The sequence below is a fragment of the Octodon degus genome, unplaced genomic scaffold, assembly GCF_000260255.1.
Source record: "Octodon degus isolate 3935 unplaced genomic scaffold, OctDeg1.0 scaffold00055, whole genome shotgun sequence".
NCBI classification, from domain to species: Eukaryota; Metazoa; Chordata; class Mammalia; order Rodentia; family Octodontidae; genus Octodon; species Octodon degus.
The window spans coordinates 4,087,153-4,110,451 of NW_004524631.1; the positions used below are offsets into that span (position 1 = coordinate 4,087,153).

The 23,299-nt window shown below is 38.0% G+C and overlaps 1 protein-coding gene across 4 annotated transcripts in view; it reads right to left on the minus strand.

Annotated features, from left to right (window-relative positions):
- Fndc3b (fibronectin type III domain containing 3B) overlaps window positions 1-23,299 on the minus strand; it is a 337,533-nt gene that overhangs the window by 125,289 nt on the left and 188,945 nt on the right. For all 4 annotated transcript variants that reach the window (XM_023717769.1, XM_023717770.1, XM_023717771.1 and 1 more), the window contains exons 5-6: window positions 10,821-11,064; window positions 7,798-8,088 (exon numbers count right to left, since the gene is read on the minus strand). In XM_023717769.1, the coding sequence (XP_023573537.1) occupies window positions 7,798-8,088; window positions 10,821-11,064 (535 nt within the window). The remainder of the gene's footprint in view (window positions 1-7,797; window positions 8,089-10,820; window positions 11,065-23,299) is intronic.

The window sequence follows — 23,299 nt, forward strand, 5'->3', positions numbered from 1 at the left end:
TTTTTTGCAGAACTAGGGATTGAACTCAGGCCCTTGCCCTTGCTAGGCAAGCACTTATTCTACTGAGCCATCTCCCCAGCCCCCTCAATAAGCTTTTTGGAGTCATAACATTCTTGGCTCCTTCTTACCTCCCTCTCTTCTCCAAGTTTTCCCCCAACCTGCGTGTGTGCGTGCGCATGCACACACACACCGCCCAATACATGCACACATGTATAATATATACAACATCATCCTCATCTCACCAAAGGTTTCAATTTTCACTCTAAATTCACATAGTCCTTTCTAAAGCTGTATTAGCAGATAATCTTATTTTCTGAGGAAAGATGATAACCAATTCCTGCTGAAAAACTAGTTTCTTCATGGAAACCTGTGCTCTTTGTTTAGCATTTCTCACTGAGTAACCTCCTAATATATCATCTGTCTTGGAATCAAGAATAAAACAGAAGGAATGAAACTTTCCTGTCACTAAATGAGAAGTGACAGAAACTGCTTCAACCTCTGTGATGAAAGTCAAATGGCTATTTTTTTAAGTGAGCTTTGGCCACAGAACAGATTCAAGACCCAGCTCTTGCACAACTATCCCCTTGGAAGGAAAATTTTTTCCGTTCTTATTCTTGTACCTCTGTTAACTTGATACCCAATCACCAAGCTAAAGTCACATGCTAGGAAAGGCAACAATTCTTGAGCTGTTTTCTCCTAAGTTATCCTTCATTTTAATAGCATGAGGACACACGCTTCCCTGAGAAGGGGATGTCTGAGCTGGTTCTTGAAGGACAAAGTCGGAATCTGCTTGGTGGAGGAACTTGAGAACAGGTCATGAAAAGATTATGAGGTACGTTCATGGAACGAGGCAAACCACAGGTGTCTAGGAGGAAGTCAGAGGTGCCAGAGGAAGGGGATGAGTGCCACATTAAACAGTTTGCACTGTGCTCTGCAGACAGCAGGGAATGCCATGGAGGTCACAAGAAAGGGCGCATCACATTGAGACCTGATGCTCAGCCATAACACAGAGGAAGCAATTATGAGGAAAAGGGATACTTCATATCTGAAATAATGAGAGGGTCTCTTAGGATCAGGATGAGAAAAGGGAGTCGTAACTGTAGCTTATGACAAACATATGTAAAGGCAACAGTGTCAGGGTCCATGAAAAATGAGATCTTAGAAGGCTGTGCCCAGCACTTCTCACTCAGAGCTGAAGTGTTCCATAATAAGGCGAGAAGAGTGAATTTGGCACAACTTTGTCAGAGGAACCCCAAAAGCATGGTAAGCATATGTACCCCAACAGCAGCCTCTCTTAGAAAAGCCTGGAAGCAAGTGCAGAAGCAGTGGCTCTGTAGCGTACGCTAACCTTTCATAGTGTAAGACAAAGCGAAGCAAAGGAAGCCCTTCTTGCTTCCAAGAGAAGGAACTTGAAGGGGAGGATGTTAGATTACGAAGGAAAGAGAGAAAAGCAGAGACACTTATTTGTAGAAGACAACATCGCAGATAAGTGGAATTCTGGAATAGGAATTCTGGAGATGAAGAAGACGATGAGAAGAAACTAGATGGGAGTACCATTATACCATAGACATCAAGAACTGAGTCAGACTCTTTTAAATATTTGTGTGTAGGAATTAAAGTCCCCATTGTGTAGATGACAACATAAAGATTCAAAGAATCCCAAATGTAAATAATTAGCAATTGACAAAGGCTGATTCTAAATCAAGTTTATCTGATACCAAAACCCCATATTTTCTCTTGCCACGCTGTGTCAAGGAAACAGAAATCTTGTATTTCTCTTAAATGTGCCATGGACTTCATAACGCAGAGCTGTTTTCCTGAAGTTAATAGTAAGAGACAGGAGTGGTGAACCACACAGCAATCCTTGAGCAATCCAGCAATTTGTTCCAGGAAGAGGAAATGACATTACAGCAGCATGTGTCCAAACAGAGACCTTGTTCTAGAAAACAAAGCAATTAAGAACACAGGACTCATTTCACAAATTAAGTACCAAATACCTGCAATGTCCCAGGCATAGTACAAGAAGGAGAGTAAGAATGGTGAGTGACACACACAAAGCTGCTATCCCATTTAGTGTAAAACCTGTGACCCACACCTTCTTAGGTGACCCCTTAACATGGTAATATTTTCTGTCTTGGCTGAATTTTTCCTGCAATGTCTGTCTACATTTAAAAAGAAAGCCAAAACGAGTAAGAAGATTCTGATTTCAGAGGCCTCAAGTGAGGTCCACAGGTCTCTATGGTTTCAAGTTCTTGGTTCAGAAGCAGTTGGTCAAGGGCACAAAGATTCAGGAGTACTTTATTTTCTCCATTCTTTTAATATGTCTATTTCTGTTAACGTAAGTTTTAATTCTTTTGTGTGTACTTGGTTTTATCATAAGACAAGGTCAATTTTAAAATTTGCCTGCCTTTTAAAAAAAGTACTTAATTTTTTTTTAATTTTTCAAAGTACAAATTAGAATTAAAACAGAAAAAATTATAAAAGGCATAGAATTACACTTAACAAAGTAATATGAATTTCACAGTATTTGTTGCAATAGTGTTGTCTCCTAACCAGTTATTCATATTACCAGATATATGCACATATACATGTAATTCATATTACCAGATATATACATGTAAATAAGAAAGAAATGTATAAGAAATTAAGAAGAGAGGGGACTGGGGAGATGGCTCAGTAGACTAAGTGCTTCCCTGGCAAGCGCAAGGTCCTGAGTTCAATCCCCAGTTCTAAAAATATAAATAAAATAAAAAAGAAATTAAGAAGAGAAAAAAGTACTAACAATTGAAAAAGGAGACGAAATAAATTAAAGCACTAACTGCTTCTTTCAATAGACCAGCAGAAACGCACAGTACAGTTGTCCAAATCATCCTGCTTACATATATAGATAAATCTCTTACTCCCACTCTCTCTCCTGTCCTTCTCTTAACTCAGTACCTCTTTTGAATAAGTTCATTAGAATCAACAACTATAATCTCATGTTTTTGAAAAGTTTCTGCACCTCAAAGCAAATCTCCAACAGAGTAAAAAGAAAGTCCCCAAACTGGAAAAAAATTATACCTGACTATCCCTCTGACAAAAGCTTTCTATCTAGAACACATGAAGAATTTTTAAAAATCAGGCTCCCCAAATTTAAAGACCCAATCCAAAAATGGGCATCTGAGGTGAATATAAACTTCTCAGAGGAAGAAATACAAATACAGAAATACATATGGCAAGTAAATATATTTGAGAAATGCAAATTGAAACAACACTGAGATTCCATCTCACCCCAGAAAGAATGGCTATCATCAAGAAGTCAGCCAATAACAAATGCTGGAGAGGTTGTGGAAAAAAAGGAACACTTTGCACTGTTGGTGGGAGTACAGACTGGTACAACCACTATGGAAATCCCTGTAAAGCTAGGATTGGAGGTTTCATTCAAGCTAGCTGTTCCTCTCCTGGGTACTTTTCCAGAAAAACTGAAAACCGCATACCACAGCGATACATGTGCACCCATGTTTATAGCAGGACAATTTGTCTTAGCTAAATCCTGGAAAAAAGCCAGATGTCCATCAACTGAATAATGGATAAAGAAGATGTGGTATTTTTGCAAAATGGAATATTATTCAGCTATAAAACAGGATAAATGTGAGGTTTTTGTTGGTAAATGGATGAAACTAGAGAACATGCTCTTAAGTGAAATAAATCAGACCCATATGTGCAAACATTGTATTGTCTCCTTAGTGTGAAAACCTGAAACAGAGAAATGGAATCCAAAGGGTACAATACAAGGTAATTTTTTATGGTAAACAGCAAAAAGGTACATAACAAGTAGAATCATTTGAAAGTAAGGGAATTATGAAGCAAAACATTTTTTTCTGAAAATACAGAGTAGAAATACCACAAGCCACGGTCATAGTTAAGTATATGTGCTATTCTCATGCAAAGTACATTACATGAAGAGGTAAATCATACTACTACTATGATTTAATATTAATCATGTGATGCTGTGAATTTAAGAATTATCTAAGAAGCTTAGTTCCTGGTTACCAAAAATGCAATAAACTCAAACCAGGAGATCTAATGGGAGAAGTTTTCATTAACAAAAGAAAGCAGAAAGAACCTGTTGGGATCCTCAGAACTAACAACCACACTCAGAAGCATACATGCGCCATTCACCAGCAACACGGCAGACCTCAAGAAAACGAGGTGCTTTCCTGTTTGCCAGCTCTCCCTGATGAATATTTCCTTCCTTGCTTTGACAACTAGGAGGCTCAAAACCACATACATGGCCCCACAACAGGCAACTCTAAAGTGATGGTTCTGGCCAAGCACAAAACTGCTAAATCATCATGACCCTGATTCAACACGGCTGAATCCCGAAAAAAAAACGCTTATCTTCCCAGTAACCACTTCCTCCTCCTTCCCCACTCCAGCCCTGGCTACAACTTCCTTTCACCTTTCCCGCCCACACAAGGGAGCCTCCAATCAGCTCCTTAAACGTCACTAAACCCGCCCCTAAAACTCCACCCCAGACAGAAGTCCATAGCCTCAGGCTCCCCTCTCAGGGCAGAGGATCCGCCATTTCCCTGCCCTCGGTCCTCTCTGTGTCTTCCGAGTTAAAAGGCTAGCCCTCCCCTTTATTTTTGCTTCTCTGCTGCACCACCACCGCCAACAAAACCTATCTTAAAGGACACTTTCATGCACAACCTTGACAAACCAAGAATAAATAACATACCATTTTGAGAGCAGGTAAGACAATTTTTTTTTTTTTTTTTTTTTTTTTTTTTTTAGCAGTTTTAGGTTCATAGCAAAACTGACTGGTGGATTGTGTGGATATTAGTTTTCAACTACTTGGGTAAACAGATTGTTTTAAACCCAGCACATACTCTCAGCCTGCACCGACACGGGCGGAATGCATAACATAGCCCATCTGATTGTTCGTTTCCATGGTTAAGCCCTGCTCACAACAGCATTTCCGCTGACTTTAAGAAGGCAAAAAAATGTAACAAACAAAGGAGCAAGAGCCCAACTTTGGACTAAAATTGGTCTCACTAAATTGTCAGTCAGAGTTTCAGGATGCAGTTCAGGCTGGTCTTGAACTCACGTTGTAGCCCAGGCTGGCCTGGAACTCCCAGTGACCCCCCTGCCTCTGCATCCCGAGCACTGGAATTACAAGTGTGTGCCATCACATTCGGCTTGTGATCGCATTATTAGTCAACAAAGTAACTTGCTTTCTACAGAACAGCAAAGAGCTTAAAGTGTTCACAATAATTACATGTTTTCTTTCACCAAAAAGTTTATAAGCATTTATGTGTGTTAAGCAAGTATCTCAGAATAGATTTTTAAAGCAAACCCAAGTATTCTCCTACAACTGGAGAATACAGAGCAGGAGGGGATGGGGAGACAGCTCAGTAGAATAAGTGCTTGCCTGGCAAGCACAAGGTCCTGAGTGCAATTCCCTGGTACAGCCAAAAACAAAAACAAACAACAACAACAACAAAAAAAAACCCAGCAGGTAACATTTGTGCAAATGAGTTATAAAAGAGCTACACGTATACAAAATGTATTTGCTTTTGTCAAATTCAAGCCATAACTGCCTTAATTTCTGTGCTAACATCAATGCTGCTTCATCTGTTTTGTTCTTGTCCCCACTATCTTTTTGCCCCTTGACTCACTTCATATTATCTACTTCTTTTATTTGTATCTATATTGTCTACTGTATATCTGTGGTATAAGAGGGGCAAAAATTAGTAAAGCACAAATAATCAAAGTACGTCAAATTTCATAAGCTCTCTGGACAACTTATGCTTGTTTTCCTTCCCTGGAAGCACCAGACGCTGAACGCAGGATCTGCACACTGAGCTGCATCAGCAGCCACAGTGCTGCGCTCATGTGTGTCACCACGCTCAGCTTCGTGTCTTAGCTTTGCAGTGTCCATTCTCTTCAATATCCGTGTTTAAGCGTTTAATAAACCACTCACTCAAATAACATACTTTATCTCACAACTACATAGAAATACGTATTGATCAAAATATATTTTCTTAAAATAATTCCAAACTTAAGAAATTATGCTATCATTTCACTAAAACTAATTTAACATGGGACACAGCATATATGACAGAGCACCATCCTGGGTCTCTCTTATATACTTAATGTTAATAATTTTAAGAACAAATTACTGCCTGAATAATGGAAAACAGAGCACACAGAGAACTACATTAGAAGAATTCATAATACATTCCCATTTCACTTACCCTTACCCTTTTTTTTTTTTTTTTTTAATTTTTATTTATTTATTTAGTGTGTGTGTGGCCAGCTCAGACCACCAGGGGGTGGGGCTGGCTGGCATGTGGTGCTGGGGGACTGAACCGTGGTCCCTGTGCTTTGCTTAAGCTTAGCTTGTTCTAAGTGGGAGCTTTAGACCACTGAGCCATCTCACCAGCCCCCTTACCCTTCTTTCTTGTGCTAAATTCATTCATAATAAATAACACAGACTTATGATAGTCTAGTTTTAGCAGATTTCTTGCAACCTGTCAAGAGGCTCATCCTCCTAGCACACATCAGCAGCTGCCATCTCTTTTTCATTCCACACACTTTTTCCATGGCTACACTCTTATTTCTGCCTACATGAGGTGCAATGAGGAAGTACTGACTCTAATGAGTGCCATAATCCTGTCTTTGACAGTTGTTCTACTTTTTTTCTAGTAATTTGTAAACTCATGTACATTATAAAAATGTTACCATGTTTTTACTTCACTTAAATCAGTCTTCTATATGCCTACATAAAAATTCTGTTTTTTCTTCCAAGATGCCTTTAAATATCGCCTAAAGGCCAACAATGTAGCTCAATAGTAGAAGGCTTGCTTTGCATGCCACAGGCCTTAGGTTCAACACTCAGTAAAGAAAAGAACATGCCCTTCTAGGCTAATGTCTCTGTCAAAACATGGTGAGTTTCCTTCTTCCATCGCATTCTTGGTCTCTGAATACTTCAACCAGAATGCCAAAGGTGGCATTACACCACATCTGATGTGTTTATCAGTATTTTACACTTACTTCTTCAGAGTCAGGTCAATTGACCTTTGAAAAACTTATTGATGTCTGAAACTAAATAGAAATAGATTCATCTTCTGCAATGATATTTTACTACAGCATGTAAATAATTATATCTGGTCTATTAGTATAATTATTTTGAGACTTAAACCACCCCCACACTACCAGAAAACATGCTCCACTTTGGATTTCTTCCATATCTGCCTAAAGTGAAAGAGGAGGCAAATGTGAAAACACCTTAGATAATTGTCACTGAGATCATGTAAAGAGTTATGTAGCATATGTGACAAAAAGATATGAAGAATTAAAAAACAAATTTTTTTTTTTCAGTACCAGGGATTGAACTCAGGACCTTGCACTTGCTAGGCAAGCACTTATTGCACTGAGCTATCTCCTTGGCCCTAATTTTTTTTTAAATGATACCACTACTATTCCTTCCTAAGAAACAGATCAGAGAGGTACACCCAATCACTTCTAGTAGAAAATCCCACCCTAAAGAAAATCATTCTTTATTAACTGAATCAGCATTTATGTACCTACAAATAATCAGAAATTCAAATGAGGTGCTAAGTACATGTTTACATTATTCAGATACCAGAAAGTGCTTTGAAAAGTTTAAAAATAAAGTTGGATTTTTCTCTTCTCAAAAAAAAAAAAAAGAAAGAAAATCCCACCCTAAGAGAGAATGTTCTTATGTAAGAGATGGTTCCTTCTAGCATGTTCCCACCTCCATAACTCACTACGGCAAGTTATAAGCATTACCTTGACAATCTGAATCGTTCGACTTTGGGCTGCTTCTCGCTCGCCGCTCTGCTTTCTTGATCCCCGGCCCTCCACCACTGCCGCCGCCCCCACCTCCGCTGCCTCCGCCACCATGCCCCTTCCCGTAGCCATTGTACACAGTGGTGCAGTTGCTTTTGTAGATGGAGGAAGGAGGGCTGTTGAGGCGGTTCTGGCGGTCAATCTGGCGGTCTTTGAGTTTTTTGTGCGGAGGCTTGCTGTACTGGTCTTCTCGGGTGATGTAGCTTGACATTCCGTAGAGTGGTATGATTTCTAAAACAGGTGAATGTGGCAAACAAGCTCAGCCCAGATTTTCAATACAAAGTTATTCAACGATCAAATGACCTGACCCTGAAGAAAGACATCTAAAGTACTAATAAACACATTATAAAAAAAACGTTTTTTTAAAGTGCTATATGTATAATATCATTCCTAGCAACCAAGAAATAACCAAGTATTTTTTAAAAATACAATGTTTAGAGATCATCCACAAAATAGTGAAAAAAAAAATGATAAGACTGTCCATTTTGCCAATCAAAATGTTTTTAGTAGGTGGAACACAGGTAAGAAATAGAACAAAATACCACTGTGAACAAGTACTTAAGAGTCAAGATACTTAGAAGTATCCTTACCCTTGTAGACAGAATAGCGTTTCTATTGGAAAGTACATAGCAACCATAGTATAAGGAGGCATTTGTGGCATCCAAAAGAGCTAATCTTTGAAGATTACTAAAGACTGAAGTGAGAAACTGCCAACCAAAATAATCAAACAGGCCAGGGATACAGGTCAGCAGCACAGTGCCTGTGTGAAGTTGTGAGTTTGATTCCTAATAGCAAAGAACAAAAAAAAAAAAAAAAAAAAAAATCAAACACACAAAAGCAAGGGTCGTGTTCAAGGAGAAAATGTAGGGGAAATGCTAGCAACCTCTGCAATCTAGCGGCAAATATAAGAAGCTGTGGTCTCAAAACCCTCTTTTTGGTCTCAAACATCTGCAGTTAAATTTTATTGTTTTAGGTGGTAAGGATGTAGTTTAAATTTAAATTTATAAGTCAGTTTGAACATCAAGAAAAATGACAGTGTATAACAAAGAATTGAGTCCTGTACCTTTGCAAGGAAATAAAGGTCTTTGTGCATGAACTAACCAACCACATAAACTGCCACCTAATTCTAAGTACTTCTGAGAAAGAAAATTTCTGTCTTTAATTTGAAAATAACGAGGGCATTTATTTGTAGATTATAGTTTCATGTTACTTTAATGAAATTAATCAAAATATGCCATGAAATGAGGCTAAACTTTTTTAATTCTAATGATGATTTAAATCATAAAATTACAAAGGACACCATTTACAAAACAGTCACTGAGTGGCATCCTACAAACAAGGCTGCTTACATGAGGCAGTTCAGATGTGATTTCTCAGGTGACAAGTCAGGTGCCCTGGCTCCTCATATGTCACCATAGCTCAGATACAGCTAGAGACTGACAAGTGCTTAAATATTTAGTGTATATTGGATCAAAGCACTATTTTTTAAATTAGTTAACTAATTTTCAGTTTTTATTGAAATGTTATTTTCATTTTGTATACTTAATATTTGATTTATTACCTATATCACTAAACAAAAAGACCAAATTACTAAGAAGTCACTGATGCTATTGCTTTTGTTGATTTGGTGTTTGTCATCTTTTACCCACAACTTGCTTTGAAAATAGCTGATTATTTTGATTTGTGCAATATTCCTTATAGCTACTAAAATAGCCCAAATACTATTTCTTTAAAATTATTTTTACTTTAGGGAAGGGTCTACAGGGTGTTCAGGGTCTCACTACTAGATCAGACTCATAGTGATTCTGCTGTTTACAGCCTCCCAAGAGCTGGGATTACAGGCACACACCACCACGCCCAGTCTCAAGTGCTATCTCAGCAGGGGGGGGGGGCGCGCAGGCCTGGAGATCCAACCCCTGGTCCTTAATCCACCGAGCTATTTTGCAGGCCTCAAATTCTATTCTTAAATTACAGTAAGATAGTTCATTTAAAATACTCATTTCAATTTTTTCTTTTGTTAATAAGAAAAAAAAAACTACAATGTGAGATGAACACACAAGGAAAGCACTGATAAAGGAACTCATTCCAGACAAGAGAAAGGGAAGTGATACTTTGTTCAAAAATTCTATAGTGTAGCAAAGATTTCTGAATTATCTGAACCAACATAATGAATGTCTAAAGTAATAAATGCTTCATTTCACAGACTCAGAAGATTATCATTTTGCAAAGTCCAAAATTCTAAGGTCTGTTTTCCTTTGATTATCTGATTTCTTACCTTTCATTTTGATAGAGAAAAGCTGTAGTTTAAAACAAGGCCAAGAACAAACCTTTAAAAAGATGCTGTCAGTAGCCCTGAGGCTCTTTAAGTTGCAAGGTAAGTATTTACCTAACAACCAGTGAAACTGTGGGTAGCTCTGATGTCTAGTCTCAAACTAAAAACAGGCTTAGGAGAGTCATCCCAATAGCGAGAGGATTTCTGGGTTCTGCCACGATAGATCTTTCAGCAAAGACAAAGAATATTGAAATTTCATAATCTTCTAACATTAGAAATAGGACACAGAGCACTTCAATTTCCCTTTTACTTATGGACCACACTAATGCCAAAGAAATAATGTCCCACACTACTGCCTCAGGCCACTCTTACATAAACACATGTGAGGAAGACAGAGGAATGTGGACTAGATCACAGCCTCTCCTCTCAAAAGCAAGTGGCTAGTACACTCCTAGGTCTCTGAGGAGCCAAAGGAGGAGGATGGAATTTGAGAAAACTGAAAGACAAAAGGCTACCGCCCACAAAGTAATCCTTCAAGACACAATTCAGAACAAAGGAATCTACGAACTTCCCTTAAGCTTTATACAAGAGAAAGCCCAGTCTACCACTCATTATCATGAATCAAATAAAAGGGAGTTCACAAGCTATGCGTAAGTAATCCATTCAGTTTCACCAGTAATGATTTACTTACCTTGCTCACTGTATATTGTAGGAGGAAGAGGGTGCTGAGTAAAAAACTGAGGTGGCATATCTCCGGGCCCAGTAACTGGGGGATAGTAAGCCGTGTGGGAGTTGTGGATGAAATGGGGATGGTGAGCTAGGTAGGGGGGAAGGTGATGGGTGGGAGACATAGCGGAGGGGTAGCTTGGAGGGTAACATTCAGGAGACTGGGGTGTGACTACCACCCGGCGGACTCCAGTACTGTCTTCAATCACCTAAAGACAAAAGAAAAAGGAGAGAATTAGTAAGCACTAGCATAAATACATATGTTGTAAATATATATATTAAAATATATATTATATAATTATATATATATAAAATTACTTCCCCTTAGTTTTAATTTTCTTTTCTCTGCTGAAAAAAATAATGTATATTATATTCTTTTTCTACAATTCAATTAGTTAAGGTAAGTTCTGAAAAGAGTTTGGGAAGTAAAGACATTTAACTATTAAAATTTACAAAGATGAAATATGTAATCACGATCTGATTTTGATTCCACAAAACTGGTAGAGATACCAATGGCCTGATAATCCTATTTTGTCTGTCATAGTATATGCTTGTTTTCAATACTTGATTAGATGCAAGTACATTTAATGTGTGCTTAAGTTGATGTTAGAAGTGAGTGACTGAAAATACTCATTACCTCAATGGTTTTCCACAGAAAGGCTTTCTGGGCCTTGTGACAGTATTTCTCTGGCTAGGCTTTGGATGTATCCTGCAACACTGCGCCATTCCTTCTTTAACACCCACAATCGCATCACCACAAGGGCTTTGGGACACAAAGTCAGCATTTTCAGCAGAAGCCCGCATTTAACATCCAGAACCAAGGATGTGAGTGGATTAAATGAAGGCTGACATGTGAGCACGCCTAAACCAGGACGGACGTTGTTCCCAAGCTGTGTGACATCATGGGTGTGGGCGAGCAAGCCCTCAGAAGGGCAGCCTGCTACCTGAGTATAAGTTGATCAACATTCCATCCAGCTCACCCAAAGCAAGAAACTAAGGCAGCGCCATGCCAATAGTTAATGGCCTCACACAGCAAACGTCATGTTATCTGCTCTGAAGTTAACAATTTTGGGGAAACACACCAAAAAATAGAATTAGGAAGGGCTTCAAAGACCTCAAAAAACCTGGACTGAGAAAGCTAAGAGAATGGGCTCTGGGCAGGGGCGCCATAAGGGAGAGGACATGGGGTGCACTTGAGGGGTGAGCTCAGCGGCAGAGAATCTGTCTGGCACTCACAGGGTCTGGGGTGACCCTCAGCACCACAGAAACAAAGCAAAGCAAAAAAGCTAAATCTTCTGGCCAGGACCAGGCTCATAATGATACATACCAATAACAGGCCTAAGCAAGTGTTTTAATCAGGCATCTACTCTAACAGGAAATTTTATTTTTAAAAAATAAAAGTCCAAGAACACACTGAAAATTCAGCCTGTATATTTGAAATGAATTTCTCATTACACACCAGGAGGGCTGATTACATGACAAAATAAAATAATTTAATCATATATAAACAAACAAACAAAAAACAAACAAAACACTATGTTTAGCTTTATATTTAAAAATACTACTTAAGCCAAATTGGCAAACTTATAAATGTTTAGTCTATACTTTAGTGCACAAGATAAATTTAGCTTCAGTTAACAACCATTAATCCCTAGGTTAAGAAAACAAAAACCTTTTTTTTATTTTTAAGGAACCTAAAAGTCTCTACTATATTAATATTTCATTTAGTACAACATTAACTCCTCAAAACTAAGATTCAGAATCATACAACCTAATGAAGTTCAGGACAAACCCTGTCAGTATTCTTCAATAAAAGTAACTCCTTGTGAGACTTGGCTAAGCTAATCACATTAACCAATTTATGAGTCTACAGCTGCTAGTTTACAAATACATGTGAAACACAGTTTAAAATCATATTTTACTGACAGTTATCAGCAAAGTGCCTTCTTCTTTGTTTAAACTGCAGAGCACAAATATGCTGATTGGCAGCATGATACATAATTTTTGTATAAATATGGGTTGTACTGTTTTCACCAGGAACAAAATGCACTAATCTAGTATCTTCTTCCCCTCTCCACTTTCAAAGAGCCAATGAGAAAACATGGAATACATAGTCCAGATGTTTCTTTCATGAGAATTTCATTGAACATTCAACCTTCAAAGATCCATGAAAACATTCATTCATTTATTATTTTATTTTTTATTTTTGGTGGAACCAGGGATTGAACTCAGGCCCTTGGACTTGCCAGGGAAGCACTTATTCTACTGAACCATCTCCCCGGCCCCAAAACATTTATTTTTAAGAGGCATACAACCTAATTTCAGTGAATGTAAAACTTCCAATAATCAGTCACATGTGCTTCAATAAAGTAAGAACAAGGCTCCCACTAAATTATGAAGAACTCCTTGCACTTTTAAACAGCAGTCCTTGTAGTAAAAGTTATTGTCATTATTTTATCATATAACTTGACTTACAAAAGATTCACTGAAAATCATAAAAAAAGAAAAAACCTCCAATGGGGAGCAGGGCTACAAAAATGAAGAATCTGAAATATTATATTTTTACTTCTCTACATGAAGATGAGTTATTACTCAGAAAACTTATTAATGCCAATCTGAAGTATAAATTATCTCTCTCTCTCTCCCTCCCTCCCTTCCTCTATCTCTCTCCCTCCCCGAAACAGGCTTCTACTTAGAAAATTATGAGTAATAATTAAAATACATGGTTAATATGTAATTTTTAAAAATTATGATAAAAGACAAATCCCATCATTGTTGACATTGTGCAAAGCAGTTCCGGAAGTCCTTTTTTTTTTTTTTTTTCTTATCCTTGTGTCTTTTTTTTTTTTCTTTTATTACCCTTTAAAAACAAAAACAAAACCTTTACTTGAGAGACATTATGGCAATAAATGGTATGTCATGACAAGAAGTACATATTTAGAAGACCAGGATGGCAGGCATTCCAAGTGTGACCCCTCTATTACACATCACCATCCTCAGTGCAGCTGCCTGGCTCACAGGCACCGGCATATAGAGTGAATCAGGGTAAGAATCTCACCAGCCAACCACTAGTCTCAAAAACCTGCTGATGTATCCCAGGATGACTGCCCCACTCATCTTGTGTGTACAAATGCATGACTTTGCCCCGTCATGATTCTCAGCTTTTCTCCTTGCCCACTCCTCATTGTCCAATCCTCAAGTTCTCGCTTTCCTTTTATTTGTGTTGTAACTTTCTATATGTAGTTCCTCCTTTAAGTTCTTATACTAGGGAAAAAATACGATATTTACACATGTGGGTCTGGTTTATTTCACTTATAAGTATATCTTCAAGTGGCATCTACTTAAATATGAAGGCTTCGAGTTTATCATTCTTTATAGCTGAGTAATACTCCATTATATAAAAGTACCACATCTTTTTCAACCATTCCACATGTGATGGGCATCTTGGTTGTTTTCAAGATCTGGCTATCACAAATTGTGCTGCTATAAACATAGGCACGCATATATCACTATGATATGACACTTTCAGTTCCTCCGGGAAAATTCCCAGTAGGGGGATAGCAGGCTTGAATGGGATTTCCAGTCCTAGTTTCTTAAAGAGTCTCCAAAATGATTTCCATAATGGTTGCATCAGTCTACACTCCCAACCCACCAACAGTGCAGAAGAGTTCTCTTTTCCCCACAGCCTCTCCAACATTTGTTGTTGGTTGATTTCTTTATGATAGCCATTCTTTCTGGGGTGAGATGGTATCTCAATGTTGTTTTAATTTGCATTTCACGGATGGCTAGTGATGAGGAGCATTTTTTCATATATATGTTCGCTTCTTTAATTTTGTCTTCTGAGAAGTGTGTGTTCATCTCAGATGCCCATTTCTGGACTGGGTCTTTAAATTTAGGGGTCCTAATGTTCTTTAGTTCTTTATAAATTCTAGAGAGCAGACCTTTGTCTGAGTGCTTATTAGTTAAGATTTTTTCAAAGTCTGTGGGTTGTCTTTTCACTTTGTTGGTAATTTCTTTTGATGTGCAAAAACTTCTCAATAAAAGGAGGTCCCAGTTGTTAATTCTTTCAAGTATTTCTTGTGTGATCTGATTTTTGTTCATGAACTCTTTGCCTACCCCTATGTCTTCAAGAGATTCTCCTACTTTCTCTTCTAGGAGATTTAGTGTTTCTGTTTTAATGTTCAGTTCTTTAATCCATTTTGACTTTAGTTTAGTGCATGGTGATAGACCTGGGTCAAGTTTTAGTTTTCAGCATATATAGAACCAAATTTTCCAGTATCATCTGTTAAAGAGGCCATCTTTCTTCTAGTAAGCATATTTGGCCCCTTTGTCGAAGATCAGGTGGCTGAGTGTGTTCCTAGAGGCCTCTGTATCTACTAATCTATTCCACTGATCCTCAGGTCTATTTTGTTGCCAATACCATGCTGATTTTATTACAGTAGCTTTGTAGTATAATTTGAAGTCAGGAATTGTAATGCCTCCTGCTTTGTCTTTGTTGGCCAGGATTACCTTTGCTATTCTAGGTTTTTTTAGTTCCAAATAAATTTTAGGAACAATTTCTCTAGGTCTGGGAGGTATGTTGGTGGTAGTCTGAAGGGATTGCATTAAATCTGTACAACAATTTTGGGAGTATAGCCATCTTCACAATGTTGGTTCTTCCTATCCAGGAGCAGGGAATATCTTTCCATTTTCTGCAATCCTCTAAGAACTCTTTTTTCATAGTACTGTAATTTTCCGTGAAAAGATCTTTGATTTCTTTAGCTAGATGAATTCCAAGGTATTTCATTTTTTGCGGGGCTATTGTAAGAGTACTGATTCTCTAATTTCCCTCTCTGTGTGTTTGTTATCTGTATAGAGGAATGCTATTGACTTTTGGGTATTGACTTTGTACCTGCTACGCTACTGAATTTCTGTATTAATTCTAATAGCTTCTTGGTGGAGTTTTTTTGGTCTTCCAAGTAAAGTATCATGTCATCTGTAAATAATCATATTTTACTTCTTCTTTACCTATTCCTATTCCTTTTATTTCTCCGTCTTGTCTAATGGCTCTAGCTAATGATTCCAGAACTATATTGAATAGGAGGGGTGAGAGAGAACATCCTTGTCTTGTACCAGATCTAAGAGTAAAAGATTTCAGTTTTTCCCCATTGAGAATTATATTAGCCATTGGGCTGTCATAGATAGCTTTTATCAGATTCAAGTAGAGGCCTTCTATTACAATTTTTTGTAGGACTTTGAACATGAATGAGTGTTGGACTTTGTCAAAAGCCTTTTCTGCATCAATTGAGATGATCATGTGGTTTTTAGTTTTCACTCTATTGATATAGTGTATTACATTTATAGAGTTTCAAATATTGAACCATCCTTGCATCCCTGGAATGAATCCTACCTGGTCATGGTGCATAATCTTCTTGATGATTTGTTGCATTCTATTTGCTAGGATTTTATTGAGGATTTTGGCATCTATGTTCATGAGGGAGATTGGCCTGTAGTTCTCTTTCTTAGTTGCGTCTTTCCCTGGTTTTGGTATCAGTATAATACTTGCCTCCAGGAATGATTGTGGGAGAACTCTTTCCTTTTCAGTATCTTTGAGGAGTTTGAGGAGTGTAGGGATTGTATCTTCTGTCAATTTCTTGTAGAATTTAACTGTGACTCCATCAGGACCTGGACTTTCTCTGCAGGGTTTTTATTATATTTCGTATTTCATTGGCTATTATTGGGTTATTGAGAGTTGTTATATCTTCTTGATTCAGTTTTGGTAATTTGTACCTTTCTAGGAATCTGTCTATTTCGTCTCTGGTTTCTATTCTGTGAGTATAAAGATTCACAAAGTAGCTATTGATAATCTTCTGAATTTCCACTGGGTTTGTAGTAGTTACACCCTTTTCCTTCCTTATTGCTTGTATTTGACTTTTTTCTTTCCTCTTTTTGATGAGGTTAGCTAGGGACTTATCAATTCAATTTAATCTTTCAAAGAACTAGCTTTTTGATTCAGTAATTCTTTGAACTGTTTTATTCATCTCAATTGAATTAATTTCTGCTCTAGTCTTTATGATTTCTTCCCGTCTTTGGGCTCTGGGTTTGGTTTGCTCTTCCTTTTCTAGACGTTGGAGGTGCAGCATTAGGGTGTTTATTTGTTCCCATTCTGTTTTCTTAATGTGTGAGTTCACAACTATGAATTTCCCTTTGAGAACTGCTTTCATCGCATCCCATAAATTCTGATAAGTTGTGGATGAATTTTCATTGAACTGTAGATATTGTGGAATTTCTTGTTTAATTTCACCTGCAACCCATTGATTGCTGAGTACAGTGTTGTTTAATTTCCATGTATTTAGCACTTTTTTCTGGTTTCTTTTGTTGTTTATTTCCAGTTTCATTGCACTGTGGTCAGATAATATTCATGGGATAATTTCTGCTTTCTTGCATAGACTTAAGAATGACCTATGTACTAGTATGTGATCTATTTTAGAAAATGACCCATATGCAGCTGAAAAAAATGCGTATTCCACTGTGGTTGGGTGGAACACTCTGTATATGTCTACCAAGTCCATTTCTTCCAAGCTCTGGTTCAATTCTGCTACTTCTTTGCTAATTTTTTGTCTGGTGGATCTATCTTTTTTGGGATAAGGGGGTATTAAGGTCTCCTGTTAAGATTATAGTATTGGATATCGGAAGTCCTCTTTTATGAATGTCTTTCTGAAATTGGACCAAAAATACAGTGAATGCTGCCACCAAGAGCTACCCAACAAAAGACATCATAAAAAATATTAAGTGTGTCCTCAGCCACCTTACTCTTCAGATCTGGCACCATGTGAATTCAGACTCTTCCCCAAAGTCAAAATGATTGTGAAATGTAAATGTTTTGAATTGATTGAAGACATCAAGGCAGCCAGGACAGCACCACTAAAAACATTCACAGAACTTTCAGCAAATGTTAAGAACAATGGGATAAGGGTGCCTGAGGTGTAGGATCGAAGCATTTTAAAGAGGATTTATAGCAATCTTTTACAGTAATAACTTGTAAATGTTTAAGCATTCGCCAATTTTTTGATTATACATTATAAGTAGCATTTTGAAACCATGATTACCTACACATATAAAAATTGACAGTCCCATTTCTAGTTACCATAATTTATCTGGTGGTATTTGTCAAAAATGTTTACATGTACATGTACAAGGAAATACTTTCAGAAACTGGCTCTTAACCAAATGTAGGCCTTTCATTTCAAAACATGAAATGCTAATTCTCAAATGAATGCACAAATAACAAAATATGTATTTATTAATATTGGGCTAACTAGTCTTATGTAACATTAACTAAAATATTTTAGTATCAAATTCAGCTGTGAAATATCTAAAGAAATTATGGCTGCGTTCCCCCAAAGAATAATAAAGACAGAGAATTAATAAAAATTGGACAACAAACAACTCAAGAAATAGTGGTAATAATGTCTGTGTAATAAAGATGCTTCATAAATATATAATTTTAGTAGAAGAATTTGGACATCTGAAAGAGTTCCAACCAAACATCTCAGGGAATTAAAATATGACTTCAATCTTTATCGTTGACTATGGAATAGATACCTTTATCTCCTTTTGGGGCAAATGAAACTGTGACTTTGTTCAAAGACAGAGAAATCATTTCCTGATACACACAATGCACTAAGTATTGAACATTCAAAAGTGAGAAAAATAGGTGTTGAACAGTAAGGCTCATTTACACAGTCTAAGAATAATACAAAGTAAAAAAATTATACTAAGTCCTGATAAACATTGTTACAGAAATCAGAACAAAGTACTATGATTTCAGAAATCAGAACAAAATAGTGTTCATTTAGATTTTTGCCAGCTCTGTCATTAAGTAGAAAAGTCATTCATGTAACTTCTCTAGAGAAGCCCAGAGCCTGATAAGCACCACTGTGCTAGGTTCTCAGATGGTATTCTTTCACAGGCTGAACTTTGCTTTCCATATTCCCAAATTCTTATACTGAAGTCTTAATGCTCAATACCTCAAAATGTGCTTGCATTTGGAGACAGGGGTTTATAAAAAGCAACTAAGTTAAAGCTAAGTCATATGAGTAGAACCTGATGTAATATATGACCACTGTCCTTACAGAGAGGGAAGGTAGGACACTGAGAAAGTGAATATCATGTGACGATACCAAAAAAGACCATCATCTACAAGCCAAAGAGACCTCTTAGAAGAAACCAAATATGCCAACACCTTGATTCAGACTTCCAGCTTCCAGAATTGTGAGATAAATAAATTCACATCATGTGAGCCACCATGTTTGCAGGACTTCATTCTGGCAGCCATAGTAAACTATACCCCACCATCAGGGCCTCAGCAAGAAGGCTGAACCTATGTTTTCCTAATTTAAATTCTATAAGCCTTACCTATTAGGGTGAGGGTGAGGGGATTCTTTTACAAAAGAAGAATGATACATCTATGTTCATAAACAAAAATCTAGCCATTTTCTCAGGCTAACCAAGCAAGCTGGCCTGATGCTAAATAGCAGCTAGTTTGCTATTGTCTTTCATATCCCGTTCAATAAGTGTTTACTGAACATGTCTCTGTGCCTAGGATTTTTGCTTTCCTCTGGCTAGATATAGGTTAAGCAGCTAGAGGAGACTGCACAAAATGTTTAAAAAGGTCTAATCTTTGTACTATTTACAGGGTGCTTTTATAAGTATAACCAAAGGAACAAATAGAACCAGACAAAATGGCCTAGAGACAAGGGCTCACAGAGAGGGAGCTAACTACAAGTAGTTTGGGGTGTGACATAAGAGAGGAACTCACAGCATCCTGTGTTCTTGCCAGGTACCCAACAAACAGCTCTCACTTAACTTCCCTAACCACTTGAGAATGAGACATTAATGTCCAGTTTTACTTTAAAGAAGCCAAGCCACAACGGCCAAATTAAGAAGTACACTAGTTAAATTATAGGAGGACGACTTTCATACTGTTCTGTATACCAATGTTGTTGTTCTGTGTAAGATTACACAGAAGCTAGGGATGCTGTGAAGTAAACACGCAACAAATCAGCTTTTGAGAATTAGGCCATGTGAGTTATTAGGAACATTGGAAGGTTTCCTTAGACAGCCAACATCTATTGACTACCTGCTGCTGTGCCTTAATATCCACGCTCTGAAAAGAGTCAGGACATGATCAATGCCTGACACAAAACAAAAGCTAAACCTTACCACCGTGACTACTATCAATGTTGTCGCCCCGTTAAATCCACCCAGCAATCCTGAAGCAAATGAAATCATAGTACATGCAACTCCATTTCAGAAACATGAATGAAGCTAAGAGAAGTCAAGCTCACTTGCCTGAAAATGTAGTAGTGGCAGAGGAAAACTCAATTTTGAGTCCAGGATTCAAATGAATCTGACAAAAAGAATTATATTTTGAGTAATCTATTCTCTTAGCCAACACTGATGTATGACAGTTCCCCTTACTGAACTAGAATGCTCCATGAGAACATTCAGTTCCTGAATGTCCTGAATAAACTCTTCAGTTCCAGAAACTCTTCTCTTCTACTACTGAACTGCACAACTGTAAGACTCTAAAGAGAAGCTTAATAGATAGGAAGGAAAAGAAAAACCAGTCTGCCCTGGAAGGCCAGGATGAAGCAGGAAATGGGTTGAGCAGACTCTACAGGACACATGGAGGCCCAGAAAAGGATACAGCAGTGTGCCTGCCAGCCAGCCTGGCGGGGGAGGCAAGGAATACGGATTGAGCCATGGGACCCAAATCACTGGGACCAAGTTAGTCTGGGAAAGCCAACTCAAGTTCAAGGTCTAAATGCTGCCAACCTGTCTGAAAGTGTGATGAGACCCTTACAGGAAGGGAAAATGACTCATACAACACTGAGCATGGAAGCAGTAAACAAAGAAAAAGGCCAGTCAGTTCAAAACAGCTGCAAGGACTGAGGGACAGTGGGCAGACAACTGGTCTGGACTGTTCCAACCAGACTGATGTTCACCGAGCACCACTGTCCTACATCCTGTATGACAGTCTGACTCCAAGTCCCACAAAATCAAGGGCCATGTGGAAGGCTTTCAGTAAATGTTGGGAAAAATAATAAATACATGGAAACCCTCCCAAAGAATAAGGTTTATCTGCTTTAGACTGATATGTGCCAAGAATAGTAACACATTCATTATCAATTTTTTCCTTCCTGCAACACTGGTAAATAGCTTGCATTCTACTCTAAAATAGCACACAGTCTCATGGCTGGGGAATAGCCCATAGAATGTCTGTCTGGTATGTATAAATCCTTAAGTTCAATACCTAACACCATCAAAAATAATTTTTTCATAAAAACTCTGAATCTAAAAAAAAAAAAAAAACAAACAAACAACTCTGAATCTAACAAACTGCATATCCACCATTCTAGATACTCTTATTTTAAAAGGTGTGATTTCACCACAAGTATTTATACAGAAAGATCATGTATCTCCAATGTAAGGTCTACTGCACTCCCAGACAAGGCTGAACAGTTGTATTTTATTCAGCACCAGCCAGGAATACAAAAGCATCATGTACAGAAAAGATGGAAACAAATGTGCTCTCTGTTTTTGTTCTCTGGTCCAACTATTTTGATGATCTATGTGTACTATAATTGAGACAATGTAGTGATTAATTCACATATTCTGACAGAAGGAAATTCACCAATATTAAGAGTCACATCTAGGGCTGCGGAGATAGCTACCCCGGGTTCAAGCCCTGGTACCACATGCTGTGCTGGCCCTGGAAACCAGGTGAGGTGGTGCATGCCTGCAATCCTAGCACTGGGGAGACTGAGACAGGGGGATCACTAGGAGTCAGAGTTACATAGTGAGACCCTATACTAAATAAATAGATAAGTTTTTTTTAAAAAAAAATTTTTTTTTAAAGAGTCAGTGAATAGTTCAATGGACTAAAGTGCCTGCTTAGGCAAGCTTAGACAGGCGTAGGGACTGTGGTTAGATCCCTAGCACCACATGCCATGCCAGTCCCACTCCCAGGGCAGGCCTCCAGGTGTGTTGACACACACCTATAAGTTCATTGCTGGGGAGGCTAAAAACAAGAGGATCACTATGAGTCCGAGCTGCATAGTGAGACCCTGTAACAACAAAGTATATTAAAAAAAAAAAAAAAAAATCAAGGGGCACATCTTGTAACCCCAAGATGGGCCCTAAGTTGGCTGGCTATAGTACAGTCTTATTCCCTGGCTACCTGACTAGATGATCCCAGAGGGGCAGACACATACCCCAGTAAGTCCTGAAGTTCTCAGAACATTGCAGAGACCTAATACACTTCCTTTCAAATCAGGGACATGTGAAAAATATAGCACTGAGGGAAAAACAGCAGATTGATTAATTTGGTTTTACAATCAAATGCAACAGCAATAGCTTGTACAATTTGAACAACATTTAATAGTTTAAGAAGTCGCTGGCATAAACCTTGATTCATATTAATATTTAGGTGATTTTTTTAATCCAAGCAATATCAAGTGCTAAATTCTAGGTGAAAAAACAGGTGTAAACAAGTAACTAAACCTCAGGTTTAAACGAAGTACTCAGAGTGGAAATACCACACCTTTTCTTTTTTTTTTTTTTTTTTTTTGGTACATCACTGACCTAAATATCAAAACAAAAGAAAATTTGAAGGTCAAAAATTGAAAGTAATCCTCCCAATTCGCGTAGCACATTACAACACTGAACAAGTAAGGGAAAAAAATGACCACAGAGTTTCAATCAATAATAAAATAGGCTAAACGATTATTACAGAGTAAGTGGAAATGCTGTTTTATGGAACAGAATACCTGAGAGGTGACACACAGAAGCAGAGAGCTGATGGTTTAATTTGTGCCCAGCTGGGCTCTCTCGAGATGTGAATAAATCTACCAACAGAAGGCTCTGCAGGGCCTCTCCATCAATCAGTGCACAAGATGCATCTGAGTGCATCTTCTAGCTGCGCTCCTCTCTCAGAACTGAGGCAGACTGTTCTGGGGCTTCGGCACACACAACAGGGCCTTCCACAGCGAGCACAGGCACCTCGTGCAATCCTCAACCATACTCTACGCTTGTACAAAGAATATGTGGTTTTTCGAACATTCACAGCTTAGACACAGCAGTGATAATCTCCACAGGGAATAGCAACTAATCTTCGTAGTTCCACCTTTTGAGAAACTGTGGTACAGATTTGATGAAGGTTACTTAATTAGTAAAAGGGTAGAATCCATGTCTAAAATACTTTCAAACCTGTGCTTTCTCTACTCCTGCACTATCCCACTTAGATTAGAAGAAATGAGAAATAAGAAAATCAAGAAATTGGATGCTGCTGTTCCCAGTGGCAGGCAGGGCCAAATATCTATGTTTCAAATGTACGATGATTACTCACCTACTGGAGGACACCACAATAGACTTGAGGAGCCTAAACAGGTCCATGCTCCC